The sequence below is a fragment of the Eptesicus fuscus genome, chromosome 16, assembly GCF_027574615.1.
Source record: "Eptesicus fuscus isolate TK198812 chromosome 16, DD_ASM_mEF_20220401, whole genome shotgun sequence".
Classification (NCBI taxonomy): domain Eukaryota; kingdom Metazoa; phylum Chordata; class Mammalia; order Chiroptera; family Vespertilionidae; genus Eptesicus; species Eptesicus fuscus.
In genome coordinates, this window is record NC_072488.1 from 28,208,951 (window position 1) to 28,221,169 (window position 12,219).

General features: G+C 40.3%; 1 protein-coding gene across 20 annotated transcripts in view; it reads right to left on the reverse strand.

The window, feature by feature from the left end:
* The window catches only part of NRXN1 (neurexin 1), a 999,171-nt gene that overhangs the window by 954,094 nt on the left and 32,858 nt on the right, over window positions 1–12,219 (reverse strand). The window contains exon 2 of one of the 20 annotated variants that reach the window (XM_054728028.1): window positions 3,980–3,985. The exons of the other annotated variants lie outside the window; for them this stretch is intronic. Coding sequence (XP_054584003.1) covers window positions 3,980–3,985 — 6 coding nt within the window. The remainder of the gene's footprint in view (window positions 1–3,979; window positions 3,986–12,219) is intronic. 20 annotated transcript variants of the gene reach the window in all.

Sequence of the window (12,219 nt, forward strand, 5' to 3'; positions counted from 1 at the left end):
GAAAATAGTTTGACATTAACTACATACTAAATTTCCAGAAAATGGATCCTCTAATGTCTTTGGAATATCATTCATGGGGCACATTCTTCTCAGATAAAAATAGCTTTCACAATAAAAGTATTAAAATACACCAACATAACACAAGCTTGTCACTGTTAATTCCATTCTCATAACTTCATTTTCAATAAAGGATCCCATTAGAAATGTCTCCCATCTGGTGGCTGCTCTGAAATTTCTGCTGTGATTGTCCACGCATTTTAACTACTTATATTTATATCATAAATGGCTAAAAAAAAAAAAAGTCAGAATCAAGAATGTGCATATGTGAATCTTTCCGTCTTAAAAAACCTAAGTCCAAAAATTGTAGGATAAAATTTCAGAAGTTATCTAGATTCCCTCCATTTTTATGAGAATCTAATAACAGATCAACTGAGGGTGGGGGTGAGACAGTGAGAAGAGGGAATGCACCAACCTGACTGCTCTTTATACTCACAAAAGTATCCATTGCAGGGTAGTCAGCTTTTATTCTATATACTTATAAACATGAATTCATCAACATCTGAATTCAATCCTTCAACCAAATAATGACCACTGAGTATCCAACGTGAGCAGATACCCATGGCAGATGCAAATACCAATCAATATGATTGTTTTGTTTTATAAATACACACAATGAGTTTACTGAATGCTAAAATTATATGTGACCTCTTTTATTCCTCACTAGGTAGTGAAGTAGATATGAACACTATCGGCTATTTACAGAAAACAAACAGAGGTTTTCAGGAGATAAATAACCTTGTCCAAGGTCACACAGATAGCCAGCAAAGGAAAAGATGGAAATGCAAGCATTCTGCCCTCAAAGATGTATTTAGCTATACACAATAGGACTTTAAAAAACCAATTCCCTCTTTACCTAGCACCCAGTAGAAATATAACAGAAAGTTTCAACTGGTACATCAGTGAATCTAAGGGCATCAATATCAGTTCAGTGCTTATAAAAAGTACAGCATCCTGTAGCCAGAATGCTACTTATTATGAAAATAAGCTGTTGGCTAGACCTGAAAGAAATCAGGGAGGGCCCCATGAGGATTAACAAGAAGGTATAATAAAAATCAGGAGACTGGTTTAATGAGCAAGAAATTCAATATACTTCACCTCTCCTTCAAAATTTTTTGTGTTTGGTTGTACTCATCTAGGAACAACTCTGTCTGTTTTTTTCCTATTGACATTAACTACATACTAAATTTCCAGAACATGGATCCTCTAACGTCTTCGGAATGTCATTCATGGGGCACATTCTTCTCAGATAAAAACAGCTTTTAGTAGGTAGCTTTCCCCTTTCACATAGCCTAGAAAGTACTTGTGTTTCTTTAGAAACATAGGACCAGAATAGTTTATGGGGATGATTATAAAAAGAACAGAGTATTAGCAAAGGAAGATGGGTCAGTATTACATATGGGTCAAATACAACTAAATATATTTGGAAGTTCTGACCAGTCTATACATAGAGCAATATAAAACAGAATTTACCAAGTGCTTGATTTTACAGACTAACTGAATTTTCTTATGATCAAAAGCTACACAAACTAAGCCTTCTATAAAGACCTAAAATAACATGTAGAGGAAATTCAATTACAGAAGACATCTGAGGAGCAGGGGGAAAAAAATACATCAACAAACAAGAAAGTATCTGAAATATACATATATTAGAAACAAGTGTCTTTAAGTTGGGGAAGGTAAATGGTGGTTATGGAGGAAAACAGTTACATATTAGTCACTCACAAAGAGAATGGATCACAGAATGTTTGCATTGGAAGTCACCATAAAGAAAGAGTAGCCTAATGCTTTTATTTTACTAAATGAGAATGAGAACCAAATAATGGATGTTTTATGCACATTGATATGGTTAGTGCTGGCTTTCCCCACCACACACACTGCCCCCAAGATTGTTTACGACATAAAAATATAGCACTCACTTGCTTCTTTATCTTTTATTTGAGGTTTCCTTTGATCTGTAGATTTGTTTATTTTATATTTCCATTCAGTCAGCCATTCATACCTTGCCCTCATTAGTCAATGGCTGACTCTTTGTTTCAATCTAACTTTAATTTATTAATTATGACTTATTTCTCCAACGTTTCATGATTCTTTTGAATTCTCAGACTATCTGAACTATTTGTCAGCTCCGTTGTAAAAGTTGCCAGCACACCCATAGCTTGTGCTAAAATATTTTTCATTCCTGGTAAAACACTAAGTAAGTGAAATGTGAGGTCAATTTTAGATTTCACATAATAAAATTTGCTCCATATACCACCTTACAATGCACAGTAAGCTCCTCAACACACTATTTACAAAGGATTCTTCACAATGATAATTATATATAGAACATCCATCTTTGGTCCCTATCCAAGCCATTCCCTGGCAAGAGGAAAGGTTTATGATTACACTGGTGTTCCAGTGCACGGATTTGTGCACATTGAAAGGAAATTAATTAGAATAAATATTTTAATATTGCTATTCGTGTCTTGCTAATGAAAAGAAAATCGGATTCTACCGAGTCTCCTACCTACCTACTCCAGGACTTCTGTGAGGATCAAATGAGATGAGGCACGGGAAAATGCTTCACAAACATTTGGTTAAACTGTAAATGTTTGCACCTGGCTATAAAGCAAGTCAGGTTCCTGGGCTAAAGAAACTCCAAGGAGACTAGTCGCAAGGGAGAGGAAGCTGGGCGTTGCTATGTGACGTCATCATCCGACACCCACAGCCACCGTTTCCAGGCTGGGCTGGGCTGTGGGCCACATTTTGCACCATGGGGTCTTTGCAGCATTGGCTGCGATTTGGTAGGGTGTCACTCCAGGGTGGTGGCAGGGCCTGTGTCCTACTTGGGGGAAGCTGAGTGTTGGTTGGCACCAGGTCCTTGGTGCCATTTCTTCGTATTTTTAATTTTTTTAATTTATTGATTAAGGTATTATATATGCGGTGATGTTTCTTTTTAAATGGCCAGTGTGCATGATGGCAGCTCCTGAGTTGAGCATCTGCCTCCTGGGGGTGAGTGTCATAGCTACAGGTTAGATGGACAGACACTTAGACTTTTATATATATAGATTACAAAGGGGAACCACCAGCACCTTGCAAATTTTTTATATTTAACTGGTACAGATTTTAACCTGCAATGCCTTCCTATTTTCCTACTCTCACTATTTTAAATCATCTTTCTAGAACACTAATTTTGATTCTCAAAATATACACCAACAAATCGTTTTTAAAAAGTTTTAGGTTTTGTTTACCATGTTCTTTGTGCCAGACATAGTTCTAAGCATTTCATGTTCATCATTTATTGGCTCTTTTCAAGATAGGGATTGTCACTGTCTCTGTGCATAGATGAGGAGACTAAGACTTAGAAAGGTTAACTCACCTGATCACTGTCACAGAATTAAACCCAGGCAGTCTGATTTTAAAGCCTGCACTCTTAGGTACTAAGTCTCACTAACAAACACGCACATACATATACTGCACTTAATAAACCACACTGAGGCTAAAGATCAGTTGCACTTCACCTTCTGTTCTTCAAGGAATACACTCATTATGAATTAAAAACGTAGACTTAAATATGAAGGAAAACCTACACTCAAGTTTCCCAACTATACTTGACCACCTAGTCAAAAGCATTCAGGTATGCGCAGCTCCCTAACGTAAACAGAGTTTATCAAGATTTTCATCTCCCATGAGAGGGATACAGCCATTCAGGCACAGCAGAAAGAATGTCCACCAAAGACCTAAGCTTACATCTATTCTACAACAAACCCTCATATTCAGAGAAATAATTTTTAAACTGTGTCTTGCATAAGGAGAATTACTAATTCAGATCCAGTTGGCTGCTAGAGAATGCATTAGCTCTGTGTCATGCATTCAGGAACTACTCAAGAAATATTAACAGATAATTACCAAAGTTATAGATAAGTTACACATGTAATACACACATCTGAGTTTCTAAAAAGCATAAATTCAAAATAGGGTTTTAAATTATATACAGGAACAACAACTGCAAAATTAATTCTGTGAAAGCTATAGCAAGCACAGGATACCAAATTATCTGAACCTTACTCGGTAATCAAATGTGAACAGTGATGCGGTTATATTGGGCATTTTATTCTTTTCTTCAAAATTCATTCTCAATGTGATTTTCCATTTTAAATATTAAAGTCATTCAAGCTTGAAGAAACGTGTTTGCATTCAGTTCAAGAGAAATATAGAGTAATAATCTTGAATATAAATGATAAGTTTAGAAAAGAAATACATCAATGGAAGCATTTACACTGAGGGCTAAACCATCAATCAATATGTCACTTCTTATCAATTCGGGGGACAGCTGAATTGCTATAAGGGCTGACAAAAGGGCCTAAATAGGGAAATAACGAAGTGTCAAGCTGAAAGAGATCTTAGAGGTCATTTAGTCCCATCTGAAGATGAGGACACTGAGACATGGGGAGGAAGAATTACCTCCTCAATGTCACCATGAATTAGTGGCAGAGGAAAGATAAAAGCTCAGTGGGGCCTACACGTAAGAGACAACTTTTGAATATGGGAGAATCTTAGGAGGTGTCACTGGATTTTAAATAAATGCTGCATCTCATCTAGTAGTTTATCTTTCAGACAAAGGTAAATGCCACTGCAGACAGGTCCTGACTTACTAAGGAGTAGGCAGTCAGAGACTCACAGCAATAATTCTTGTGTGACTAAGCAGAGGCCTTGGCTGCTTTAAAGCCCTGTATTCTTTAATCGCCATGCTGTCATCCTTGTCCACTCTCTCACAGTAGGAAGGGACCTTAAAGGTAACAACTTCTAGCATTGTAAAAAATTCAGAAGATTTTGATAAGCATTTATATGGGCTACTAGAGGCCCGGTGCACAAAATTTGTGCACAGGGGAGAGGGTGTCCCTCAGCCCAGCCTGCACCCTCTCCAATCTGGGATCCCTCTCACAATCCAGGACTGCTGGCTCCCAACTGCTTGCCTGCCTGCCTTCCTGATTGCCCCTAACCGCTTCTGCCTGCCAGCCTGATCACCCCCTAAACACTCCCATGCCAGCCTGATTGATGTCTAACTGCTCCCCTACCAGCCTGTTTGCCCCCAACTTCCCTCCTCTGCTGGCCTGGTCACCCCTAATTGCCCTCCGCTGCAAGGTTGATCACCCCCAACTGCCCTCCCTTGCAGGCCTGGTCCCTCTCAACTGCCCTCCCTGCTGGCTATCTTGTGGTGGCCATCTTGAGTCCACATGGGGGCAGGATCTTTGACCACATGGGGGCAGCCATCTTGTGTGTTGGAGTGATGGTCAATCTGCATATTACTCTTTTATTAGATAGGATAGAGGCCTGGTGCAGGGGTGGAGGCCAGCTGGTGTGCCCTGAAGAGTGTCCCGGATCAGGGTGGGGGTTCCCTTGGGGCGTGGGGCGGCCTGGGCGAGGGGCCTGTGGTGGTTTGCAGGCCAGCCACGCCCCCCGGCAACCCAAATGGAGGCCCTGGTATCTGGAATCTATGTATCTTCTGCAATTGAAACTTTGTAGCCTGGAGTGAAGGCCTGAGCCAGCCAAGGCTGCCGAAGCTTGGCTTCCTCCATCGCCCAGGGCAACCCTAGCCTCCTGCTCTTCCAGCTCCGTGGCTGCCACCATTTCTGTTGGAATTTATTTACCTTCTATAATTGAAACTTTGTACCCTTGAGTGGAGGCCTGGGCCTGCCAGGGTGTGTGGAAAGCTTGGCTTCCTCCATTGCCAGGGAAACCCAAGCCTCCCTCCTGCTCTCTGTGGCCACAGCCATCTTGGTCGGGGTTAATTTGCATACTTGCTCTGATTGGCTGGTGGGCATGGCTGGTGGGCATAGCAGAGTGATGGCTAATTTGCATATTACTTTTTTATTAGATAGGATGTTGTTCAAAGTTGATACATTGGTGAATACAGTTATTATAGAGGAGGAGAATCTTGGGTACATGGAATATATATGATTTTGACCATGAATAGTGAATAGGTTCAACAAGGAGTTATCTTTGAAATACTGAGTACTTATGACTAAAATAAAGACCGAAAATAAATAAATAAAACATTCACTTCTCTGGAAAGATGATAAAAGGGGTAGTTTGTGGGAGGAGAGTGGTGATAATTGTTTTAACCAATATTTTTGTGGCACAATGCTACAAATGTTTATGTACTTTGCCTAAAAATATTCCCTTGAAGGAAACTATCCTTTCAAATCTTCTTCAAGGAAAACCCTAGAGAGAAATTGGTAAACTGGGATGAGTTGAGAGAGGATGAGCTGATTGCCCCTTGTTTAAATCTTACATGTATATGTTTACTTATACTTACATGTATGTATGTGTTTATTTTTCACATATTTAACTTGTGTCAAAGGTAACAGTGATAATGGAAAGGAGCACTGGAGTAAAACCAGAACACTTGAGTTCACACTCCATTTATCTGGCTGCTGGCCTTCCCCAAGTCAATAGCTTTAGGAATTTAGGGCTTGAAAAATAAAATCTTAGAAATTACTCAAAGCACCTGCCTCATCTCCTAGATGGAAAAGCTATGCTTAAGACTTATTCAATAGAGGAAGAAACCAAGATGGCGGCATAGGTAAACATCTGAACTTGCTATCTCACACAACAACTTCAAAACTACAACTAAAAGACAAAACGGACATCATCCAGAATCACAGGAAGGCTGGCTAAGTGGAAATTCTACAACTAGAAGGGAAGAGAAAAGGACACTGAGACTCAGAGGAGCTGTGGAAGTAAAGTGCAAAGGTACAGAGGCACAAGCATGGAAAGGGCTGGCAACTGAGTACACAGCTGGCTTTTTTAAATCTGGAGGGAGACACAAACTCCCGACTGCTCTGAACTCCAGTTCCGGGCAAGATTCTCAGGACCCAGACTCATACGGGAAGAAACTGGACTGTCTGGCATCAGGCGGAACTCAAGGGAGGCTTTCTCTCAGAGGTGCTTGCAGTGATTACCAAGGGACACTGAGACCCGGGGGCCTCTTAGGGCAGGGATGATGGGAAGCCATTGCTGTTTGCTCCACTCTGAGACTCCGCCCCATCCAAGCTGTGCGCAGAGGCTTTTGCATATGAATGGCCTGGTCCTTTGAAATCTAAACTTACCTAACAAACTGCAGCTGAGTCAGAGAGACCCAGAAAATCCAAAAGAAGGCCCAAGGCCCCACAGCAGGTTGCATTGCTTCACAGCTGGGCCTCATCTGGGCACCTCCAAAACCCAAACAAAGAAGAGGAATCTGCAGATCTCTCCGTAGCTCCTGCTGGGTGGCCTCAGGCAGAGGCTAAATTAGCACCTCCTTAAAGATCCAAGAGCCAGTGTACCCAGGGGTCAGAGTAGGACCATCCAGATTACAACTCCTCAGATCCATAAGGGACACACTCAGGGGGCAGACTCAGTGAGCACCAAAGCCCCACTGAAGCAAGTCTTGCCTCATAAGAGTGTCTCCAGTACAGAAGTTCTCCCATCGTAGACACAGCTGATCCTCACAGCCAATTGGCCTGAAGGTCAATTCCTCCCAGTGATACCAACAACAATCAAGGCTTAACTACAACAAGACTGTGCACACAGCCCACAAAGGGGTGCACCAAGAGTGTCCACCTCAAGTAATTGGGAAGGCTGAGCCACTGGGCCCTATAGGACACCTAGCACACAAAGCCACTCTATCAACTCAGGGAAGCAGCCAAAATATGGAGACAAAGAAACAGGTCACAAATGACAGAAGTGAAGGAAAGCAAACTACTGGATATAGAGTTCAAAACCATGGTTATAGGTTTTTCAAGAATTTTCTAGAAAAAGGCTAATAAATTTAGTGAGACCTTCGAGGATATGGAAAAGGACCAACTAGAAATTAAGTATACACTGACTGAAATAAAAAATATTATACAGAGATCCAACAGCAGACCAGAGGATCACAAGAATCAAGTCAAAAATTTGAAATACAAAGAAGCAAAAACCACTCAACTGGAAAAGCAAAAAAGAAAAAAGAATCCAAAAATATGAAGATAGTGTAAGGATCCTCTGGGACAACTTCAAGTGTACCAACATCAGAATTATGGGGGTGCCAGAAGAAGAGAGAGAGCAAGATATTGAAAACCTATTTGAAGAAATGATGACAGAAAACTTCCCCCACCTGGTGAAAGAAATAGACTTACAAGTCCAGGAAGCACACAGAACCCCAAACAAAAGGAATCCAAAGAGGACCACACCAAGACACATCATAATTAAAATGCCAAGAGCAAAAGACAAAGAGAGAATATTAAAAGTAGCAGGAGAAAAACAGTTAGTTACCTACAAGGGAGCATCCATATGATTGTCAGCTGATTTCTCAACAGAAACTATGCAGGCCAGACGGGAGTGGCAAGAAATATTCAAAGTGATGAATAGCAAGAGCCTACAACCAATATTTCTCTACCCAGCAAAGCTATCATTCAGAATTGAAGGTCAGATAAACAGCTTCACAGATAAGAAAAAGCTAAAGGAGTTCATCACCACCAAACCAGTACTGTATGAAATGCTAAAAGGTATTCTTTAAGAAGAAGAAGAAGAAAAAAGGTAAAGATAAAAATTATGAACAACAAATACATATCTATCAACAAGTGAATCTAAAAATCAAGTGAATAAAAAATCTGATGAACAGAATAAACTGGTGAATATAATAGAATCAGGGGCATAGAAAGGGAGTGGACTGACAATTTTCGGGGGGAAAGGAGTGTGGGGGGTGTGGGAAGAGACTGGACAAAAATCGTACACCTATGGATGAGGACAGTGAGGGGGGATAAGGACAGAGGGTGAGGGTGGGGTGGGAACTGGGTGGAGGGGAGCTATGGGGGAAAAAAGAGGAACAATTGTAATAATCTGAATAATAAGGATTTATTAAAATAAAAAAAGACTTATTCAATAGCAGAGGAGCTAGATTGCCAGCTGAGCTAGGTCTTAATCAGCAGCCACTGTAAGGCTCCTTCTAATACAAGCTAGAAAGTTAAAACCCACCTTTCAAAGATTCCCTTGATATTAAATTCTTCCCATCACCAAGGTTTTACTAAACTCAGAAGTGGATAGCATGAGTGGGCTAGTACAGAGGTTGAATTTCTCTGTCTCTGTTATAACTGCCTACTCATTTAAAGAGGGAAATGAATTGATGAGGATTTTTCTCCCTCTCTTCCTTTTTCTTCTGGATTATGAAGTTTAAAAGGTTATAACAAACCATTTGAAATACATGATTAAGTTTGTATATAGTGAGCAAAAATTTATCACAATTTCTTTAAATATAATCTTTTTAAAACTTGTGTTTATTCAGTTTTGTGATCAAAGTTTTTCCAAGAAATATCTCTATTTTAAACATATATATGAAAACATTTTAATGTTGGTAATTTTTATTTAGAATGACGAGCAACATTTCTGAAGACCAACACACCATATAATGAACATACTTTCTTAAATAAAGTTTGCTGTTTACACACTTATATCTATTCATATTTTGAAATGCCATAAAGATTTCTGAATATTTAGAAAAGAAGAACTCAATGGGACAGCCAGAGGAAATGTACTCTCCAGAGCAGCCAAGTCTTGTCTGGAAAATAGAAGGTGATCATCGTTGATGGCAGTCAGAAGACAGTCAAAGGTTGTTTATGTTTGCACCTAGGAATCATCAGTTTGTTGATAGTTTGAATGTTACTTTATCCCTTTACTTAATCCTGCCCAATAACTATAGTATGGATATTCTATGAAATTTATTAAAGTAACATTGGTTAATAAAATTATATAGTTTTCAAGTGTACAATTCTATAACACATAATCTTTATTTTGTATTGTGTGATTACCACCCAAAGTTAAAACTCTGTCACCATCCTATATAATAAAACGCTAATACACAAATAGACCAAACAGTGGAACAACCAGAAAAACCAAAACAACCAAACAAGTGGCCACTATGATGTGCGCTGACCACCAGGGGTGTGTGATGAACATGGTGGGTGTTGGCCATGGTGGGATGGTGGAGCAGATGAGCAGGGGTGCCAGACCAAGGCGGGGCGCTGGTCACTGTCATCGGGGTGAGCCTCTGGTAGTTACTGAAAAATCTTTGCTTCTACATGCCGCAGTCCCACCCAGAGTTCACACCTGCTGCCAGCGCCAGCCCCGCTCGCACCCACAGCCGGCACTGGAGCTGCAGCTCACACCCGCTGCTGGTGCCCAGAACCACTCCCAATCACTCAGCGCTATCAGCAGGTGTGAGCAGCTGCTGCCGGTCCGATCCCCCTGAGGGCTCCCGCTGGTCCTAAGGGGTGATCGGGGCATCAGCCGCTGCTCACACCCGCTGCTGGTGCCCAGAACCACTCCCAATCACTCAGCGCTATCAGCAGGTGTGAGCAGCTGCTGCCGGTCCGATCCCCCTGAGGGCTCCCGCTGGTCCTAAGGGGTGATCGGGGCATCAGCCGCTGCTCACACCTGCTGATGGCACTGGCCCTACTAGCACCCGCTGCTGGCGCCAGCCCCAATTGCTCCATGCTGTCAGCGGGTGCGAGCGGGGCCAGCACCTTCAGTGCATGGGAGCGAGGCAGCAGGAGCGGGGCTGCCAGCAGACAGGGGACCAGGGGCTATGGGGGAGGGGCTGGGTGGGGTCATGGAGAATGGGCAGAGACCTGCCCTTGTGCCTACCGCAGCCTCGTGGCCCACAATTCCTTTCAAGGTACACGAATTCATGCACTGGGCCCCTAGTATATTATATTGACCCCCTTTACCTTTTACTACCTCCTCCCCACCCAACTTCCCTTCTGGTATCCACCATAGTGTTGTCTGTGTCTATGAGTTTTTGTTTGTTTATCCTGTTTATGTGTTGTTTTGAGTGTTATATAGCACAGTTGAATGAAATCATATGGTTCTTGACTTTTTCTGACATATTAACTTAGCATAATATTATCAAGATCCATACATGTTGCAAATGGCAGTATTTCACCTTTTTGTATGACTGAGTAGTATTCTATTGTACACATGTACCACATCTTCTTTATTCAGTCATATTATGGAAGGAAACTTTGGTTATTTCCTTGTCTTGACAACTGTGAATAATGCTGTAATAACCATAGAGATACACATACCTTTATGAATAAATATTTTTAATTTTTCAGGTACATACCTGAAAGGGGGGTTGCTGGATCATATGGTAACTCTATTCTTATTGTTTTGAGGAACTTCCATACTCTTTTCCATAGTGGCTGTACCAGTTTACATTTCCATAAGCAGTGAATGAGGGTTCTTTTTTTCTCCACAACCTCCCCAATACTTGTTAATACTTGTCTTATTGAAATAGGCATTCTAAAAGATATGAGGTGGTATCTCATTGTAGTTTTGATCTGCAACTCCCTAATAGCTAGTGAAAGAGCATCTTTTCATATATCTGTTGGCCATTTGTACATCTTCTTGGGAGAAGTTTCTATTCAGTTCCTCTGGTATTTTTTAAATTAGACTGTTTATATTGTCGATATGTATGAGTTTTTTTTAAATATATATTTTGGTTAATAACCCCTTATCAGAGGTTTAGTTTCCAAATATTTTCTCCCATTTCATTGGTTGCATTTGGTTTTGTTGACAATTTATTTGCTGTGCAGAAGCTTTTTGCTTTTCCTTCCTTTGCCTTTGAGATAAAAATCATAAAGTCCTCTCTAATACCAAGGTCTTTATGTTTAGTACCTATGTATTCTTCTATGTAATTTATTATTTCAGGTCTTATATTTATATCTTGGATCCATTTTTTAGTTAATTTTTGTGTAGGGTGTCAAATAGCAGAGCAATCAGGCAAGATAAAGAAATAAAAGGCATCTAACTAGAATTGAAGAAGTAAAATTTTCACTTTTTGCAGATGACATGATTCTTTATATAGAAAACCCTAAAGATTCCACCAAAAAAACTATTAGAAACAATAAACAAATACAGAAAAGTAGCAGGATACAAAGTCAATATAAAAAAATCTATGTTACTCCTGTATACTAATAATAAAATTTCAGGAAAAAAATGAAAAAAAAAATAATTTTGCAATTGCAACAAAAATAACAAAATACCTAGGAATAAACTTAACAAAGTATGTGAAGAACCTATGCACTGAAAACTATAAGGTACTATTAAAACAAATTGTAGAAGACACAGAGAAATGGAAAGGTATTAGATGTTCATGGATTT